A 22136-nucleotide genomic window follows, 5' to 3' on the forward strand; every position below is an offset into this window, starting at 1 on the left:
TGGCTGGGAAGACTCCCCGGAAAAGGGAATTGCTAGTCACTGCAGTATTCTTGCCTGGAGAATCCCATGGACAGAGGAGCCTGGCTATAGTCCATGGGGTTGCAAAGAGTAAGACATGGCTGAGCAACTAACACAACAACAACAATGATAACATAAAATGCATCTGGAAACCTAAAAGACATTTGAGGCAAACAAACTACCAAGTAAAAGATTTTTATTTCTAATAGACTTGACTACACACCATTCTAGGTATCTAATGATTTTTTTTTTATTCATCCAATCATCACTTTTACAAATATATATCTTTATCCTCAAGCCATTGTGTGAGGTGTCATAGAGGAAAAATTAATTAGATTTCTTACTGTCAGTTCTAAAAGACCAGGTTAAGAATCATTAACAGACAGGTTCACATTGTGGAAATTCAATCCTTATCCACTTGTGGAAGTTTCCTTACAATGAGGAATTAATGTTTCACTTTGGTAAAGTTTTTCTTGGTTTAAACATTGAGTATACTGCCATCTGATTACTCTTTCCAACCTTACACATAACTCAATTTTCCTTTTTTCTTTTAAACCTTTTACAGTATTTTTTCCAATTGCACAGTGCTATTTCTAGATTTGAAAAAAAAATTGGCTTGTAGAAAAACATATCTGGTAAATTGTAATCCTACTGAGGGTCCTATGGGAATACAGATAATAAGAAATGAGGAAACACTTAAATTAATAATTGTTGACAAGGTTTCCATAGTTGAAAAAATTCAATGATGTGAGTAATGATGATATTCTAAGAAATAGTCACAGAGCTGGCCAAACACTTAAAATTCAGTCACACTATCAACACCCAGGTGAGGAATCAGTATCCCAGGGGTCTCAGGAAGGGGGACCAGAAACTGGATGTATTTCTTGTATTAGTCTCTGTGGGCACCATAAATGCATTTATGGGAAAGGACTTCATTTCAGTTGTGTAATATTTTCCTGTATTTGATGCTTTAAATATTAAAGGTATCAAATACCCAATAGTTCTGAAATGTATGTTAGTGACTTTAACAACCCACTATGATCTACTAAGGCAAGCATTGTTATTTTCATGTAACAGTGGGTAAACTAGTCCCCAAATAGGTTAAACAATCTACTCATGATAAAAGTTAGAGTTAAACCCAGGTCTTTCACAGTAAATACTATCCAGAGCAAGCTTTAACCTGACCAAGAACCTTTCAAGGAAATCCTGTTTAATTTGGCACCTTACAGACAGACCCAAGATAGAACTAATCATGGATTTGATAAGATCTCACATTGTAGGATGAATGTTTGTACTAGTGTATTAAAACCATAATCAGGTAGACAGCTTAAAATGATTTTACTTCCATCTGTTATATTTAGGCCAAAATCAAACTCTGAAGGATTGTTAAATTTTCAAAAAACTAGACATGTCTCCATGGTACCCAAATAAAGAATGCTGATAAAAGTTTATGCTTAAGGTCCTGTATTTCTTTGAAAATACGTCTTTAAACTATGATTTTCTCTCACAATTAAAATATTTGGATTGAAAATTCTAAATATTTTTCATTAACATAAAGACAACAGATTCAAAATTATTCAGTTATTATATTTATTTCTTATAGATATAAACTTTTTCAAGTAGTAAATTTTAATTTGATTAAAAAGAATAATCTTAAAACTATGAACATAATTAAATACTTCATGCTTAGTTTTTGCTCTCCTGTATTTTCTTGATAAAAAGTAAATGAATAAACTTTTTTTAAAATAAAAACATATGGAAAGGAAAAGCTTGGAGATTATTTTAATTGCACTTTAGCTAATTTTTGTTCATTGTTAAGCAATACATACATAAAGAAAAATAATATTTTTTTAAAATTGGCTGCCTTCTATTATCTTTAGTATAAAAATTAAGCATGTGCAGATGATCTATGGAGCAAACTAATTTATGATAGTGATTTTAAAAGCAAGTACTGTGTTTCAGTTTGTAACTTGTCTCTGGAAACAATATATTTATACATTTATGTCTTTCAAATGATGAGTACACTCAATGACTGCATATGATAAGTATGATGCAACGACTTTGGAAAAACTAACTTTCCACCAATGGATCAGGTCATTGGAATAGCTCAAATTTTATCTTATAAAACCAGGTTTGTTACTTTTTCCCCTTCAAAGCCACTCTTCATCTTGTCTTTCTTCTTTTTGTGAGTTTCGGCTGTGGTTTCTGTTTCTGTTCACACATCTAGAAGACATTCACACTCTCAGTCTTAAACCTACCCCTCAGCCTTAGCAAGTTCACCAGATTTCAATTTCCTTTAATTCTTTCTCCAATCTGTCCATATCTCCCCCACCTGAATATTCCCATCCTGGTTCAGGCAGTTGTAGTCTATTTCCTGGACTACTCTGGCTTCTCAGCCTTTGATGTCTCCATAACATCCCTCATTCAGACTGCTGCCAGAGTTTTATTCACTGAATCACTGTCTAGCTTTTAAAAAGAAAGAAAAAAAAAAAAAGGAATCTTCAAAGAAAACCAATTATAGCAGAATAAAGTCCAAAGTTATTTTTCGTGGTATTTAGGGCATTTAAAACACCTTTCCAGACTCCCTGAGTAACAGTAACTGATGACTACTCATTTTTGCAGTAGCCTTCTCCGGGTGATACCACTGTACAAAGAATATAGCAGGTTGACTGAGAACAGTGATTCAGAAACAAAAGAGCCTGGGATTAAAAGTAACCAGTGACTTAAAACGCTGTGTATGATTTCAAGCAAATCACACAACACTTCTGTTCCTCATTTATTCTGGGACCATACTCAAGCATTTTTTGTAGGAATATAATTAAGCTAGAAAAGGGTTCAGAAAAAGAATTGAAAGCCAAGGAAATATGTTTATATATAGTATAGTAGTATATAGTTGAGTCACTCAGTTGTGTCCAGTTCTTTGCATTCCCATGGACTGCAGCACGCCAGGCTTCCCTGTCCATCATCAACTCCCGGAGTTTACTCAAACTCATGTCCATTGAGTCGGTGATGCCATCCAACCATCTCATCCTCTATCATCCCCTTCTCCTCCTGCCTTCAAACTTTCCCAGCATCAGGGTCTTTTCAAATGAGTCAGCTCTTCGCATCAGGTGGCCAAAGTATTGGAGTTTCAGCTTCAGCATCGCTCGTTTCAATGAACACTCAGGACTGATCTCCTTTAGGATGGACTGGTTGGATCTCCTTGCAATCCAAGGGACTCTCAAGAGTCTTCTCCAACACCACAGTTCAAAAGCATCAATTCTTCAGCACTCAGCTTTATAGTCCAAGCCTCACATCCATACGTGACTACTGGAAAAACCATAGCCTTGGCCACACAATCTTTGCTGGCAAAGTAACGGCTCTGCTTTTTAATATGCTGTCTAGGTTAGTCATAGCTTTTCTTCCAAGGAGTAAGCGTCTTTTAATTTCGTGGCTGCGGTCACCATCTGCAGTGATTTTGGAGCCCCCCAAAATAAAGTCTGCCATGTTTCCACTGTTTCTCCATCTATTTGCCATGAAGTGATGGGGCCAGATGCCATGATCTTAGTTTTCTGAATGTTGATCTTTAAGCCAACTTCTTCAATCTCCTCTTTCAATTTCATCAAGAGGCTCTTTAGTTCTTCTTCACTTTCCCATAAGGGTGATGTCATCTGCATATCTGAAATTACTGACATTTCTCCCAGCAATCTTGATTCCAGCTTGTGCTTCATCCAGCCCAGAGTTTCTCATGATGTACTCTGCATATAAGTTAAATAAGCAGGGTGACTGCGGGGAGCCGGCCTGACTGCTCAGGCCCCTTCTCGGCCCTGAGAGAGATCAAAAGGTCCCTCTCTGTCCCGCCACCCCTGATTTGTTAAAGTGCAAATTGGCCTTTCTCACCTCCCTCAAGGAAATCGCTGCAGCCACCATTTGCCTATTTTCCTGACTCTGATAAGATTATCGGGCTCCTGTGAATGGCTTATGTCTAGGTAGTCTTTACCTGATTGTAAGATGCTGGTGCCATGCTCTGCTGGAGTTAAGATAAACTCCTAAAACTAGTATCTGCAGTTCTGCACGTATACAAGTATTTGATCTAAAATTTGGTGAATCCTGTTAGTATATATATGTATGTTACGCCTCAATAAAGTCGTCGGAATCAGTCACAAGCTGACTCCGTCCCTCTCAACCCCATCTTTCTTAGTCTTTTATTTCTCAGGTGCACTGGTGATTGCGTCCTTGACCTGTTCATCTAGCCGGCAGGCCCGGCAGGTGACAATATACAGCCTTGACATCCTACTTTTGCTATTTGGAACCAGTCTGCTGTTCCATGTCCAGTTCTAACTGTTGCTTCCTGACCGGCATACAGATTTCAGAAGAGGCAGGTCAGGTGGTCTGGTATTCCCATCTCTTTCAGAATTTTCCACAGTTTATTGTGATCCACACAGTCAAAGGCTTTGGCATGGTCAATAAAGCAGAAATAGATGTTTTTCTGGAACTCTGCTTTTTCAATGATCCAGCAGATGTTGGCAATTTGATCTCTGATTCCTCTGCCTTTTCTAAAACCAGCTTGAACATCTGGAAGTTCACGGTTCACGTATTGCTGAAGCCTGGCTTGGAGAATTTTGAGCATTACTTTGCTAGCATCTGAGATGAGTGCAATTGTGAGATAGTTTGAGCATTCTTTGGCATAGTCTTTTTTGGGATTGGAAAGAAGACTGACCTTTTGCAGTCTTGTGGCCATAGCTGAGTCTTCCAGATTTGCTGGCATATTGAAAGCAAATTTGGCCTTCGAATACAGAATGAAGCAGAGCAAAGGCTAATAGAGTTCTTCCAAGAGAACACACTGGTCATAGCAAACACCCTCTTCCAACAAGTCAAGAGACGACTCTACACATGGACATCACCAGATGGTCAACACCAAAATCAGATTGATTATATTCTTTGCAGCCAAAGATGGAGCAGCTCTATACAGTCAGCAAAAACAAGACCGGGAGCTGACTGTGGCTCAGACCATGAACTCCTTATTGCCAAATATAGACTTAAGCTGAAGAAAGTAGGGAAAACCACTAGACCATTCAGGTATGACCTAAATCAAAACCCTTACAATTATACAGTGGAAGTGAGAAATAGATTTAAGGGACTAGATCTGATAGACAGAGTGCCTGATGAACTATGGACAGAGGTTTCTGACACTGTACAGGATCAGGGAGCAAGACCATCCCCAAGAAAAATAAATGCAAAACCATAACGTGGTTGTCTGAGGAAGCCTTACAAATAGCTGTGAAAAGAAGGGAAGCAAAAAGCAAAGGAGAAAAGGAAAGATATACCCATTTGAATGCAGAGATTCAAAGAATAGCAAGGAGAGATAAGAAAGCCTTCAGTGATCAGTGCAAAGAAATAGAGGAAAACAATAGAATGGGAAAGACTAGAGATCTCTTCAAGAAAATTAGAGATACGAAGGGAACATTTCATGCAAAGATGGGCTTGATAAAGGACAGAAATGGTATGGACCTAACAGTAGCAAAAGATACTAAGAGGTGGCAAGAATACACAGAAGAACTGTACAAAAAAGTTCTTCACAACCCAGATAATCATGATGGTGTGATCACTCACCTAGAGCCAGACATTCTGGAATGTGAAGTCAAGTGGGCCTTAGGAAGCATCACTACAAACAAAACTAGTGGAGGTGATGGAATTCCAGTTGAGCTATCTCAAATCCTAAAAGACGATGCTGTGAAAGTGCTGCACTCAGTATGTCTATATATAAGTACATGAATTATTGTGATTTGTGTCACTGTGATTTGTTTTAGTTGTTGCCCCACTAGTTTATTGGGCTTCCATAGTGGTTCAGACGGTAATGAATCTGCCTGTGATGCAGGTGCCTTGGGTTCGATTCCTGGGTCAGGAAGATCGCCTGGAGAAGGGAATGGCAACCCACTCCAATATTCATGCCTGGAGATTTCCTAGGACAGAGGAGCCAGGCGGGCTACAGTCCATGGGATCACAAAGAATCGGACATGACTGAGTGACTAACACTCCACTAGTTTATTTTTATCTTCTTGGAGTCACAGCTTGTTCATCTTTGTGAATACAAAGTAGATTCTTAACATGCTTGTTCAATTAAACAGAATGCATACGAAATGTGACAAAGGTGTGTCCAACTGTTAAAAGGTCAAATGACTGGTGTCCGAGACACAAAGATCAGTCATTTCTTTATACTACTTTATTGAGGTATAATATACATGTGATAAAATGCACAAATTTAAAGAGATGACTTCTGACACACCCATGCATTTAGGTAACCACCATACCAATCAAAATACAGAATATTCCCATTATCTCACATTTCCCTTGTCCCTCCCTGCAGTCAATCCCACACTCCACTTCAACCTCGAGGAACTACTTATCTGCTTTCTGTCTTATAGATCAGCCTCACCTGACAGTTATGTTTAACTTTTACACTAAAACTGTTTCCTTGTTTCAACCTACATGATCTGAATCTATGTAATCAACTCATATATAGTAACATGAAAAGAAAGCTATATATGATGCACCAGGGGTTCAGGAGAGGAGACTGGTGAGCAGAGGGGTAAATTTTAGTTGAAAGTGGGAAAGATCATTTTGTACTTCGTAGACATTTAATTCTTGACACTTGTGTTTTTGGTTTGCTTGTTTTTCACTCATTTTAGACACAAGCCTAACCTGTAGGTAAGATAGCGTACTTTTTATTCTTCACTATGGAACCCTGAGTTCCCACAAGGTGCAGACTTAAGGTAGAAACCGAGGCCCTGTCGTTTGGAGCCAAGTTTCCAACCTACTTCTAAACCCACAGTTCTTTAGGGAAAAGTGTTAGTGAAGGGAGGGGGAAAAAAAAAAAAAAAAGACGTGTCCTGCGAATTGAGGTTGTAGGAAGGATCCTCTAAGATCTAGGCGGTTCTGGAAGTTCTTTCAGGGGGACGCTCCGCAGACATCTGGAGCGCTTTGACTTGGAGGTCTGCACCCTGGACCCTGCGCCCCGGCACCTGGCAAAATCCCTCCCCGCGGAGCGCACGGGGTTGGCGGCCCGCGGCCGGGAGGGGGTCAGCGTGCCGTAGGGGCCGGTCCGGACGTGGCCTGCAGACTCAGCGCTGAACACACGCACTCACACAAAAGAGGCCGGAAAGTGGCGGGAGGAAGCGGCCGCGTCACGCGGGCCGGAGCCGGGAGCCTGGCGCGCCCGCCCCGCCGCGGCCCAGGTACTCGGCCCGCTGGTCCCGTCGCTCCGCCCGCGCCTCCGCCACCTCCGCGGCGCCGCCAATGAGACTCCTCCCGCTCCTAGGTAAGTGCCCGTGCCCGGCGGCCGGGGCTGCCCCGACCAGCACCTGTGGGGAGTATGGTATTTCCGAGGTGGTACGCACGGGCCAAGTGCATTTCGCCAAGACTCCTGGGAGAACTGAACTAGCCCTTCCCAGGATGTTTTTCGCCTTGGCCTTTCAACGCTGGGGTTCGATATTCAGTACCCAGGAACTAAGTCATCTCTTTGTTCCTGCTGACCAAGTGCCCGAAGTCCCAGACTTTGACCTTTCTTCGGATTGTCCCTCAAAAAATCTGGGAACTTCAAACCATTAACACTTGTGAGAGGTTTCCTGGCCTTGTTTCAAGGGGACTGCTGGCCCAGACTTTGAGTTTCTTTAAAATCACCATTTTGATGATACTGTGCAGAAAGATAATAAATCACATCTGTGAAGCCAAATTAATTCTGGTTTAGACAGTATATACAGCCCTGTGTGAAGCTGGGATTTATAATTGAATGTTTAAGAATCTCTTGTTACCAGATAAGGCCAATTTATCTCAGATGACTGTTTTCAGAATAATGACTTACATGATTCATAACTGTCCATCTCAAGCAGGCTTGTCTTGAGAAGGACTAGGACAACAATAAAAAAAAGGAACGTCCTACGCTTTTCCTTATCTTTTCCTAACAGCCCGCAAAATACCATTTCCAACTTTGTTTACAAGAACTCTGAAATAAAGGCTTGTACTCTCTCATGCTGCGTGTTGTTGGTCATGTTTGAGTGGCGTCCTGTTTCTGGAAGCTCAGTCTTTGACAAGTACATTGAATTGTTTTTTTTTTTTTCCCTTCTAATGGGAAAAAGTATAAAAGAAACTTTATTATGGAAAAGGCAGAATTTTAAAAGATCTTTAGAACACAGGAAAAAAAAAACAAACCATTAATTGCATTTGTCCTCCTGGATGGTATCATCTTAAAACAACACAGATTTGACTTTGAAAAGACCCAGATACTCAGTACACCTTGATTTCTTTCTGCAGAGAGTCATTCCCAGGGTACGGATATTGTTTTACAGTCATGCAGCTACCTTTAAGAGTATCTCACCTCTGGGTGAAATGTCCAATGATGTTAGAATACTGTTTTGTTTATAGAGCCAGGTCGTTTATTACATTTCAACTTGGTTGAGGTTTACTTGATAAACGTTGAGAATGAAGAAAAGCGTTAATTCCTGCTTGTGTCCTGTTATTTACCTAAATTCTCCTTTGGGAAGTTCTCATGAAGTATTTATCTAGATGGGAAAACAAAAAAAGAAGGGTATTAATGTATATATTGTCTAATTCAACAATGGAAGAAGGTTTTTCTTTTTGAAAATGTGTATTCTCTACTTTCCTTAGTGGGTTTTTCCACTTTGCTGAATTGTTCCTGCGCTCAAAACTGTACCAAGACGCCTTGCCACCCAAATGCAAAATGTGAAATTCGGAATGGAGCTGAAGGCTGCTATTGCAACCTTGGATATTCAGGAAATGGCATCACAATTTGTGAAGGTAAACAATGTTTATTACCTCTTTTGTTGTGTATTTTAATATGAAGTTCTGATATAACTGCTTTTTTCCTAAGCTAGAAATTAAGTTGCCTTACTTTATACTGCTTGATTTCATGCTATTGGTTAAAAAAAAAAAAAAAAGCTTAATTAACTAAACAATAAATTTGAACTTTGCAGGTCAAAATTTATACTTGATTATGGATTTTTGATGCTTCCATGCATATCTTATTGGGTTGGTTAGAAAGTAGTTCCATAAAATGGCGTGGAAAAATCTGAATGAACTCTTGGCCAGCCCAGTAGTTTGGGTAGATTGCCCTTGAACTTAAGCTGGAAAACTAGGTTGCAGAAAGCAGAGTCAATACTTTTAGGGGGAAAAGCACAGAGAATTCTTGAAGACCAGGCTATATCCATATGTGTTGCATTTAGATACCTTGCTTAGTACTTGAGTATCTAAATTTGAGAATACCCATTAAGAGATTAGAATTTTTTCTCTTGTGTACTCTGGACATATACCCTGGAGAGAGAGAGAGAGAGAGAAAATTTTGAAATATATTCTATTCTGAAATAGTAGATCTCATTTATGAAACTTTAGGGTAGAGCCCAGAAAAAGAACTCCAGGAAAGTTCCTTTGAGGTTACAATTTAGCCCGTTGGCTTGATGAACAGAACACCATCCGATAATCAAATATAAGTGATTTCTTATCTGTGGTCTTCATCATTACCATGCCTCTTCTTTCCTCAGTCTTTACTCAATCTTTATTCTCTCTTTCATTTTTAGTAGAATCTAGTTTAACTAGGTCAATAGGGCAAAATTCTCTGTAGGAGAAAGCAAGAAAAAAAAAAGTTCCAAGTTAGATAAATTAGTTTTAAAATATAATTAAATGGCAAGTTCAAATTAGAACTTTGTGGTATTACACTCCTAAATGTATTTAAGATAACATGAACTTTTTCTAATTAAGCCAGCATATTGTACATTGTTAATATTGTGTGTGTTTGCATATAGCATAAACAAGTTGCATCTTATGATTCAATTTGATAGGCTTTAAAAAAATTAAATATGCAGTATATAGTAAGGCTAGACCTCATCATAATTAGTTTAATGTTTAAAAAATGTGGAGCAAAGCTACAGTTGCTTAATGGTGCATTAGATCAGGCATTTCTGCTTGTATATACAGCCAGGATTTGTAATTTACTATTGTACAAGCACTACAAAACTCTTTCCGTAAATAATCTTGAATTTTTATTGTGTATTTAATTGGATGGCATTATGGCAAGTTGATAGTTGAGTGACCTTCAAAATATGGCATCAGACATATTAGTGTGTTTTTCCACTAATCATTGCAAATTGTACCAGAGTACTTTATAAGCAGTGTTGCCTTTTTGTTATTTAGATACTTTTCAGCTATCATGATTACCATCATTAACGCCAGTGATTTTTCACAATTTGAACCCTCATCAGTCAGCCAGTTCATAGTCATGTTTTTAATGATTTCTTTTGAAAACACATCTTCCATTATCCAATGCAATTGTTTTTCCCCCCTGCAGTTTAGTCAATAGCCAGCTGAAGGGCAGAAAATATTTTCCATTGAAAAATAAAAGTATTTCAAGACCTTTGGCCCTGCACTTCATTTTTAAACAGAACACACTTTTTAATGGGAATTTTTTTCTTTTAAAATTCTTCTTAAATTCCCTTCTTATTTAAAGAATGGTACATATTCACTTGTGTTGATGTTCACTATTTGAGGTTTATAATATCCTCTCAAATTGTTCAATCAGTGATTTTCATCTTTTTCACCTTTTATTAATTCCCTAATTATTTATTTAATGAGTAATTAAAATTTATTAATTTTATTAATTACTTTTTTTCAGTAAATACATTTACTCTGATTTTTGGACTTAAGACATTTTTAACTTCTGAATCATCTAGGTTATATTTTCGGCATGAATAATCTTGTTGCCTTTTTCTCATCTCTAAAGAGCTTCTTATCTTTCCTTATTTTTCTCTAAGATTGTTAGTAGACCACTATGAAATCATTGGACAGAATTTTTGTTACAGAGGATGCCTACATTTTGAGCACTGAAAATTGTTGTTTTTTGGCATTATAAGTATCATCTTCATTCCCTAATAGCTCAGTTGGTAAAGAATCTATCTGCCTGCAATGCGGGAGACCCCAGTTTGATTCCTGGGGTGGGAAGATCCACTGGAGAAGGGATAGGCTACCCACTCCAGTATTCTCGGGCTTCCCTTTTGGCTCAGCTGGTAAAGAATCTGCCTGTAATGCAGGAGACCTGGGTTTGATCCCTGGGTTGGAAAGATCCCCTGGAGAAGGGAAAGGCTACCCACTCCAGTTTTCTGGCCTGGAGAATTCCATGGTTTATATAGTCCATGAGATCACAAAGAATCGGACACAACTGATTTTAACTTTCATTATCTTCATAAAATTTGTCTTCCTCAAAGACCTCCCAAATAAATATCATGATAATAACCCAATACTAAATGTATTCTGTTCCAAAAGCTAGTTTTGAATAAGTTATTTAGACTTTGGATTACACAGTCCCATAGAAACAAGTTTTAATAGTAGTGATTTTATCTCATTAATTATCTTTTTATTAAACAAGTACTTATTATGTTCATCATTATTATCATTATCACCATCATCATCAGGATAGTTAATATCTACTGTGCACTTAGTCAAATATATTAATTAGCATAACACCTTCATCTATTATTATTCCCATTTTATCTATGAGAAAATAGTCTTAAGAAGGTTAAGTGAAAATCTGAAGTGACACAACAAATAAGTAGAGAAGCCAAGATTTGAACCCAAGTCTGCCTCATCCCAGTGCCTGTATTATTACTCACTGTGTTTGACCGTAAGGCCTCTGCTTATCAGATACTGCTATGCCCTTAGGTTAAAATTATAAATAGGAAATTGACCTTGGTTTCTAGTATATCTGAGGTCAGTCACAGAATTATATTAATAATTTGACACAATGTTATAAAGGGTATTGCTGCTAAGTCACTTCAGTCGTGTCCGACTCTGTGCAACCCCATAGACGGTAGCCCACCAGGCTCCCCCGTCTCTGGGATTCTCCAGGCAAGAACACTGGAGTGGGTTGCCATTTCCTTCTCCAATGCAAGAAAGTGAAAAGTGAAAGTGAAGTTACTCAGTCGTGTCTGACTCTTAGCAACCCCAAGGACTGCAGCCTACCAGGCTCCTCCATCCATGGGATTTTCCAGGCAAGAGTACTGGAGTGGGGTGCCATTGCCTTCTCCAATAAAAAGTATTAGAAGAGGTAAATTTGAAATGGATAATCAACTGCAAGGAACTTTGCGAGTGGAGGTGACATTTACGCTCAGAGTTGAGAATAAATTTGTTTTATTAAGATCAACTTATAAAGATCTTTATTAAGATTGACTTTTTAAGGTGAGCTTCCATGGTGGCTCAGTGATAAAGAATCTGCCTGCAATGCAGAAGGCCCAAGTTCGATCCCTGGGTCGGGAAGATCTGGAGAAGGAAATGGCAACCCATTCCAGTATTCTTGCCTGAGGAATTCCATGGACAGAGGAGCCTGGTTAGCTCCAGTCCATAGGGTCACAAGGAGTAGGACACAACTGAGCGACTAACACACACATTAAGATCAACAAAGGGACAAAGAGAAGTCAGCAGAAGGAGTCAGCAATAACAAAGGCCTAGAAGTTGAACATGTGTTTTGTTTGCTTGTTTGTTTGTTTTAAGGAGCTCCAATTATTTCATGCTGACTATATATCACAATATATATTAGTTGAGGGATCAGTGGAAATTAAGTCAAGATGTCAAAGGTATGGACTTTGTTCTGTTCACCAAAAAAGAAACTTTGGTAGATATTAAGTAGCTGAATTACAATGATAAGACTGTTGATATTAGAAAGATGACTCCCTTAGGTAGAATAAGAATGGATTAGTGAGGGTCAACCCACAAAAGGCCATTTACCCAACCTGTAAAACCAATAATCATTTATATTTGTACAGTTCATTATAATTAATACTGCCTCTACCCAGTGTATCTTTAATTCTTATATAAAGCTTTTGAAATATAAACTACAGATTCTTTTTTTTACTGACAAACAGCAATATAACTGGGTATAGCTATTAATAGCTTCTGTGGAGCTCCATGCTACAGCCTTCACATATGAGAGAAGTAGGACTCTAGAAGCTTAAGTGAGTTTTCCAGGATCCCAAGGCTAATATGGTAAACCTAGGACTCAAACCCTGGAATCTCAGCCTTCTCTAGATTACCAAAAATGTCAGTGTATTACCAGTCACCTGACATAATCCGGGTAGTACAGATTTTTAAATCAAATTGTTAGAACAGTATCATTTTAACAAGAGTTTATTTATTACCACTTTATTGAAGTATTCGTGATAATTTATTTACACACTTATCTTTATGCTGACATCTAAGTACATTTTAAGATAGGGGGTGAAAAAGATTGTGTAGAAATTTTGGGGTACATTTAAACGCTATTGAAATTGTTAATATTTAACTCTAAAATGTAGGTGATTCTTTAAATATATATTACTATTACTCTTCCTTATGGTTCTCAGTACATTTTTGGTTACCTTCTAGTGTACAGTAGTTTACAAATATAGGAAGTTAAAGATCCCTTCTCTCCCAGGTAATTATGTTATAAACGGGAAGAAGGTAGGAATGGCTGAAATCATCTTCGGGTACACCTAAAACACTGTTGCTTGAGTTGGAATCAGCTGAGCTATGAGAAGCAAGAAGCAGGAGCTGGGTGGAGGATGCAGTTCAGTGCATGTTTGGGTGAGAGGATGGGGTGGGGTAAGAAAATAATCTCTACTCTCATATCAGCTCACTAAGAGGGGCAATATTTTTGGAAGTTTCATGTAGTCAGAATGGGTAGGAGGAAAACACTTGCCCCAGGCAGGAAGAGGAAGGGTCAGGAAGGATGTAATTGACTGCTTGTATGCATGCATAAAATTTTTTCACAGCTCGAGACATGCCATTATGAACCACATCACAGGCACTTTACAGCAAATAATGAAGTCTTGGTGCCTGACTCAAGGAGACACACTGCATGATTAAAATGTAGTTTTTCATTATTATCTAATAACCATATGTATACTTGTAAAATTAAACTGGAAGAACATCATCATAAACTAGACAGCAGTATCAGGCTGGTAAAGGTAGAGAGAACAGTGTGCAATAGCTATCTAAGAGCAGAATGTGGGAGAAATATTAATTAAAATAATCCTCTAACATGAATCTGCCCAGGATAAAATAGAAGTGCTGAGAACATGTAATTGCTTCCATAACAATATTTTTTTAGTAATAAAGAGAGTGCTCATCAAAATAGGCAAACCAACAGTCATCAAAACAGACACAAAGCTTGCAAAATGTATATGTTGTATACATGCACATCAGTTAACACAGTTAGTATACTCTAAACTATGTCCTACAAATAATAACTGTAGTTATAAGTATTTAATGAAGTAATAATGTCTGTAATAAAAATGTGACCAGAAGAATAACTCTTTACTCACATCTGAATGATATTTCATATTTAATAATGATACATACACATAGTCATGACTTTATGATGTGTATATGTATATACATATATATATCTTTTGTCTTTTATGAAGTATAATTATATTCTGCATGTAAATGGTTTTTAAGAACAAACATGCTGAACATCTAATGGGTGTCATTCATTTCTCACCCAAGTAAATACCATTGTAAGGTGGTTCATTTATGAACATGATGCTATCAGTGCTCAAAACTGTTCTCGGACTTGTATTTATAATTTATATATATGATATAAATTGAATTTAAATTATTCAAATATATGCTTTTTTTCCCTATCCTCAATGGCAGTGAGATTTTGAGAGGGATTTTGAGGCAGTGAGATTTGTTTAATTTTCAGAAACAACTAAGAGAAACTTTTAGCCAAATCTGATGGGTAAAGTAGAAGATTAAATGCCAAAATGATGTTAAGAAAATGGTGTGTGGTTATAAATTAATATGAGGTGAAATATTTTTCATGAGTAGCATGAAAACTTTTTTGGTTTTGAAATATTTTGATATTGCATGTAATAGCAAGGTCACTGTGAATAAATACTGACATTCAAGTTGTTAATTTTCATTAAGGTGCTTATGTTCTGTTATTTGTTTAAATATAGATGTATCATATTCATGCATTCAATTCATAAACATTATCTGTTCTTCACGAATACAATTCCCAAGGACATTGTTAATATCTCTAGTTCTAAAAGTAACAAAGATAAGCCTAATACATTGATGAACTAGATTCTGTATCAACTTATTTAAAAATGTTTTCACTGATACAAATGTTTTATAAAATAAACATTACAGTGTAGGACAAAATGTCATAAAATGTGTCAGCGCATTTTTTGGGGAACAGAGCAAGCATTTTCATATATGATAAAGCATCATCATTACCTTTAAAATGACTGAGAAAAAAGCAAAATGATATTTCAGCAGTTAGAATAATCATTTTGTCCCTGTCATTTTTTAAACCTGTTATAGTTTTGAAAGTTTAAAAGTTGGTACCCTTAATAATTTAATATACCAACATTCTATTTCTGTTACCAAAAAAGATGGTCCATCAGTTTAGTTTTGCCATGATCAGGCAAGTTAAATAGTCTGGCTACCTAAGTGAGTATTTATTAAGTCAGTTTGGAACAAACACAAAGAAAGTTAATCTTTAAAATATAACCATATTTGCCTTCTATGGAGTTACAAACCCAGAAGGTACAGTGGATCAATACTGCCTGGATCAGTTTCCACTAGAGAGGTGATTTTTCACAGCAGATTCTGAATCTTGTCTTTTTTGTCTTAAGGCTGCAAATGGGTGTCTATTGAATATTTGATTTTCATTCTCATCTGGCATAATCAGCACTTCCAGTAGTTTATCTGCAACTTTCCTTATGCTTTTATATTTAGTACTTGTAGCTCAGCCGGTAAAGAATCTGCCTGCAATGCAGGTGACCCGTGTTCAATTCCTGGGTTGGGAAGATCCCCTGGAGATGGAAATGGCAGGCTGCATACAGTCCATGGGGTCACAAGGGTCAGCAACTAAACCATCGCCACTACCACCACGACCTTTTGTGATATCGGAGCTTAGGAGCAGAGAATTTAGTAGCAGCCAGTGCCAGCATTTTCTTTCATTTCTTCCTTTCTCTTTCTTTTTTTTCCCACCTCTTTGTCCCCCTTCTCTACCTTCCTCTCTTTCCTTTTCTCCAGTCCTTGGAAGGAGGTGCCTTATGATTTTTGTCGTTATTCAGTCACCCAGTCTTGTCCAACTCTTTGTGATCCCATGGACTGCAGCACGCCAGGCCTCCCTGTCTCTCACCGTTTCCCAAAGTTTGCACAAGGTCATGTCCATTGCTTCAGTGAGGCCTTGTCATCCTTTGACACCCTCTTCTCCTTCTACCCTCAATCTTTCCCGGCATCAGGAACTTTTCCAATGAGTCAGCTGTTCATATCAGATGACCAAAATACTGTAGTTTCAGCTTCAGCATCAGTCATTCCACTGGATATTCAGGGCTGATCTCCCTTAAGATTGACTGGTTTAATCTCCTTGCTGTACAAGGGACTCTCAGGAGTCTTCAGCACCACAGTTTGAAGGCATCAATTCTTTGGTGCTCCACCTTGTTTATGGTCCAGTTCTCGCAACTGTACGTGACCGTTAGGAAGACCATAACCTTGACTATACAGACCTTTGTCAGCAGAGGAATATCTCTGCTTTTCAACACACTGTCTAGGTTTGTCATTGCTTTTCAGACAGGAAGCAAACGTCTTCTTATTTCATGGCTGTAGTCACCATCTACAGTGTTTTAGAGCCCAAAGAAGAGGGAATCTTACTGCTTCCACCTTTGCCCCTTCTATTTGCCATGCAGTAATGGGGCCGGGTGCCATGGTCTTCATTTTTTTAATATTCACTTTTAAGCTGGCTCTTTCATTTTCCTCCCTCACACTCATCATGAGGCTCTTTAGTTCCTCTGCTTTCTGCCATTAGAATGATATCATCTGCATATCTGAGGTTGTTGATGTTTCTCCCGCCTATCTTGATTCCAGCCTGTAATTCATCCAGTCTGGCATTTCTCATGATGTGCTCAGTATATAGATTAAATAATCAGGGTGACAGCAGGCAGCCCTGAAGTACTCATTTTTTGATCTTGAACCAGTCTTTTGTTCCATACAGAGTTCCAACTGTTGCTTCTTGACCCGCATACAGGTTTCTCAGAAGAAAGGTAAGGTGGTCTGGTATTCCCATCTCTTTAAGAGCTTTCCACAGTTTGTTATGATCCACACAATCAAAGGCTTTGGCATAGCAGATGAAACAGGGGTAGATGTTGTTCTGGAATTCCCTGGCTCTCTATGATCCAGGAAATGTTGGCAGTTTGATCTCTGGTATGGCTTTTAAGTAATACTTAAAGAATATTTGAAGATTTAGAAATCTATGTCTAATAACATTACATCCACATTTTCTTTCATATGTGAAATATTACTAAAAATTTTTGAGGAAGTAAATTTTTTATAAAACAAATGTATTTTTATACCCTCCAGACGAATTTCTTAGGAAATGAATAATAATGCAAAATTGAAAATGTTTGAACTCTAATCTGCCTCTAGATAGCTGTGTTTTTAAAGTGAGGTGCCTATTTCCTTGTGATTTCTTGTACTGAATGGAAAATGTAACCTATTAAAAAATGATAGTCTAAATTAACCCAAGGCTTACATTCCAGGATGCATGCTTTCTGTGAACTTCATCCAAATAAATAAAACACCTTTGCCAATTTCAGAAATTCTTTTCCTTGTAACTAGAAGTATGACCTCTTTCATCTATTGTCAAGGGAGGTTACACAATAGAGAAAACAAACTCAAGCACAATAATTAGGTAGAATGTCCTCAAAACATCCACTACATAAAATTACAAACTCTTTTACCCTATAAAAAGAGAAAAATAAAGGAATAAACCATTATAAAAACTTTAAGCTAATATTTTATTATTAAAAAGAGAAGGAAAAAATGACTTGTGTCATCTGAGTTTTGCTGATCAACTCCACAGTTTTAAATCTGAAAAGTTCTCTAATGTAATTTGATAGTGTCATTTTTCAGGAATCATTTTTCTGAGTCATCCTGTTTCATGTTTATCTCATAGGACAATTATGAGAATGAATGAGATACAAACTAAGAAGTAATCTGAGACCTTAAAAAAGAGTTTAACATGGATATATGATTTTGGATTTTCCCAACCAATTTATAATGAAATATGAAAATGTTTCTTCATGTAGAAGTCTCATTTGTCTTTAATTACTTTTTAATCAGTATTAACTAGATGGATTCATTGCATATTTAGAATCAGAAAAGTAATATCAGATAACTAATGGCACAGAGAATTAAGCAGAAATAGTAAAAATCAACAGAGAACTTCTGAGTTCTAATATCAATAATCAAAAAGGCTTATTCAAATTTCTATGTTAAATCAACCCTAGATAAGACTTACTATCTGAGTTAACATCGAAGTATTGACTTTTTTTTCCAAGTGAAGACTATCGATTTCTTTTTTATTGTTGCAGATTAAAATGTTGATTCTTCATACCTATTATATACACACACACACACACATATATATATATATATATCAGTTCAATCGCTTAATCGTGTCCGACTCTTTGCGAGTGAACCCATGACTCTTTGCCTCATGAACCGCAGCACACCATGCCTCCCTGTCTACCACCAACTCCCAGAGTTTACCCAAACTCATGTCCATTGAGTCAGTGATGCCATCCAACCATCTCATCTTCCGTTGTCCCCGTCTCCTCCTGCCTTCAATCGTTCCCAACATCAGGGTCTTTTCAAATGAGTCAGCTCTTCGCATCAGGTGGCCAAAGTATTGGAGTTTCAGCTTCAGCATCAGTCCTTCCAATGAACACCCAGGACTGATCTCCTTTAGAATGGACTGGTTGGATCTCCTTGCAGTCCAAGGGACTCTCAAGAGTCTTCTCCAACACCACAGTTCAAAAGCATCAATTCTTCTGCACTCAGCTTTCTTTTTTTTTTGCACTGAAGTAAGTATTTTTTTTTTTTTCAGCTTTCTTTATAGTCCCAGTCTCACATCCATACATGACCACTGGAAAAACCATAGCCTTGACTAGACGGACCTTTGGTGACAATGTCTCTGCTTTATAATATGCTATCTAGGTTGGTCATAACTTTCCTTCCAAGGAATAAGCGTCTTTTAATTTCATGGCTGCAATCACCATCTGCAGTGATTTTGGAGCCCAAAAAAATAAAGTCTGCCACTGTTTCCACTGTTTCTCCATCTATTTGCCATGAAGTGATGGGACCGGATGCCTTGATCTTAGTTTTCTGAATGTTGAGCTTTAAGCCAACTTTTTTACTCTCCTCTTTCACTTTTGTCAAGAGGCTCTTTAGTTCTTCTTCACTTTCTGCTCTAAGGGTAGTGTCTTCTACATATCTGAGGTTATTTATATTTCTCCCAGCAATTTTGATTCCAGCTTGTGCTTCATCCAGCCCATCGTTTCTCATGATGTGCTCTGCATATAAGTTAAATAAGCAGGGTAGTTACCTGTGAAATAATTCCTTCTTAGTGTAGTTGTAGCCGAGTGGTTAAGGAGATGGACCAAAAATCCATTGGGGTCTCCCCGCGCAGGTTTGAATCCTGCCGACTATGTGGTAGTTACCTGTGAAACAGGTATATATATACCTGTGTGTATATATATATATACACACACACATATATACACTGACTTACTGACTTCCTAGGTGGCTCAGCCATAATGTGTCCACCTTCCAATTGAGGAGACACAGGAGACTGAGTTTAGTCCCTGGGTTGAGAAGATCCTCTGGAGGAGTAAATGGCAACCCACTCCAGTATCTTGCCTGGAGAATCCCATGGACAGAGGAGCCTGGCAGGCTACATTTCATAGGGTCACAAAGAGTCAGATACTCAGTGAGCAACTGAGCATGCACACACACACACACACACACTCTTATAGTATGTGCTACTGGTGATAAAGCATCAACAGCAATAAAATTAGGTACCATTTTTCTAGAATTAGTTTTCTTTTTTTGCATGCTGAGTGAACAGGGCAGTTCTACCATTTATACTTTCTGTTCAGTTGTATCTTTAGGAAATTCTAGGAAACTTAAGGTGGCTCAGACAATGAAGAATCCACATGCAATGCAGAAGACCTGGGTTTGATCCCTGGGTTGAGAAGAGGTCTTTGAGAAGGGCATGGCAACCCACTCCAGTGTTCTTGCCCCCATGGACAGAGGAGCCTGATGGGCCATAGTCCATGGGGTCACAAAGAGTCAGACACAACTGAGTGACTGCGCACAGCAGAGGAAATTTAAAGGGCGGTGCTAGTGGTAAAGCAACTGTCGGCCAATGCATGAGACATAAGACATAGGAGTTTGATCCCTGAGTTGGGAAGATCCCCTGGAGGGCGAAACAGCAACCCACTCAAGTATTCTTGCCTTGAGAATCCCCTGGACAGAGGAGCCTGGCAGACTACTGTCCATAGGGTCACAAAGAGTTGGACTTGATGGGAGCGACTTAGCGCACATACACACAGGAAATTTAAATTAAATGAAAATTGTACTCTAGATGTGGGATTTTCATATATTTTAAACCTCTTTTGCTTTTCAAGAAAATATTAGTATAAAGAACAAAGAAATTTGGAGTTAGCACCTTTAACATCACAAAGTGACTCACTGAGTCTCAATTTTTTTGTTTTATTATAGTTCCCTATTTAAAATATTTCAGTATTTTAAAATTGCTGATTTCATTTTGCAAAATTGATAATATTTCTTTTGTTCTTGGAATGTCAATTTTCTACAGTCCCAGTTTTAATAGGGCACCAACATACTTTATAGCCAAATCCCAGTCATTTGGAAGCAAATTAACCAGATTATCATTTTCCCATTATTTCTCCTCTTCCTTATTTGGTCTCTTTAATGCTTGAATAAGTAACTTCAGATTTACAGCTTATTCACAAAAAGAGTAATAATACTGATGATAATTTGAGTGCTTTCTCTGAGCTACCTTCTATTCTAAGCACTTTACATGAATTTATAAATTTAATCTTCGTAACAACTCTGAAATAAAAGCTCATATTATCCTCAATTTATAGATTAAGTAATTTTCCCCAAGGAAACACATTCAAACAGTCGCCTCGTATGATCCTCAAACTACTATGTGAGGTAAATCTGCAAATAATGAAATTGAATCTCATTAATAAAAAATGAATTATTGTAGTTCTTCCCCTCCCACCTTGATTCTGCTTTATTTTTTTCCAGTACATTATCAAAACAACGGATAAAACACATTTATGACACTTTAGGAATCAGTGCAGGGAAGTTAAAACTATTTACAAGCTTTAATATTTTGATGAAATTCTTAGACCAGGGACAGTTATTTCACTCCTGTTTATCTATGTCTTTAAAGCCCAGTGAATTGACAATAAAATCAGTGAAATCAGAGAGAATTCATGAGAAGTCTACAAATTAAGAGTCAACTTCTCAAAGCAGAATCTTGTGCTGCAAGTGGGATAGTTAAGTGTACACAGAGCAGGCTTCAGTGAAGATGGTGTCTTTTTTCTGTGGTGGTCATATTCTTTCTCTTGCCCAGAAAGGGAGGAGAAACTTAAGTGATTGGTTGACATTATTTTCCTAAGGCTATGCAGATTGGTCTATTTCCCACTGGTGTTTTCTCCCAAATGAAGCCAAGAAAATACTCTCAAAGAAAACTTTGTCATCTGCCTGCCATCACTGAAGTTGAAAATTAATACCATCTTTCTGCCCATTCTCCACCTATGCTAATTAGAATAATGCTGGAAACTTCCTATGGCACACCCACATATACAGGAAACTCAGAACTCTTGTGCTAAAGAATTTGTAATTGTCTGGCAGACAAAATGTAGGCCAAAATACCTGTGATAATCAACATTGTTCTTTAGTTATAAACATGACGGTCATTTAAGGATAACCAATTACTGGAGAAAAGCCAAAAATACAAACACAAAGATGAATAAACAGAACAACTGGCCTAAGAAAGATACTTTCTAAGGAGAGAAATGAGGTTGAAGGAAAAACTCCAGTTGATACCCTCAAAGAGATTCTCAGAAAGTTTGCATCCAAACAAACAAAACAAATAAAATATGCTCCTGGGTATGAAAAAGCTATCATACCACAAAACATACTTTCTTCTTTAGTGTATTCTGTAACCTTTGTGCTGCTCAATTCCTTGTGCTTTCTTTTTCCTTTTATTC

General features: G+C 37.7%; 1 protein-coding gene and 1 non-coding gene across 2 annotated transcripts in view; both read left to right on the forward strand.

Moving 5' to 3' along the window:
- Positions 1–7116: 7116 nt before the first annotated feature.
- ADGRL4 (adhesion G protein-coupled receptor L4) overlaps positions 7117–22136 on the forward strand; it is a 151649-nt gene continuing 136629 nt past the window's right edge. The window contains exons 1-2 of the mRNA XM_043876473.1: positions 7117–7315; positions 8662–8811. Coding sequence (XP_043732408.1) covers positions 7294–7315; positions 8662–8811 — 172 coding nt within the window. The 5' untranslated portion in view covers positions 7117–7293. The remainder of the gene's footprint in view (positions 7316–8661; positions 8812–22136) is intronic.
- On the forward strand, positions 19456–19537 carry TRNAF-AAA. Its single transcript has one exon. It is a non-coding gene; the product is annotated as a tRNA-Phe (tRNA).

This window comes from Cervus elaphus, chromosome 20 (genome assembly GCF_910594005.1).
Source record: "Cervus elaphus chromosome 20, mCerEla1.1, whole genome shotgun sequence".
Classification (NCBI taxonomy): domain Eukaryota; kingdom Metazoa; phylum Chordata; class Mammalia; order Artiodactyla; family Cervidae; genus Cervus; species Cervus elaphus.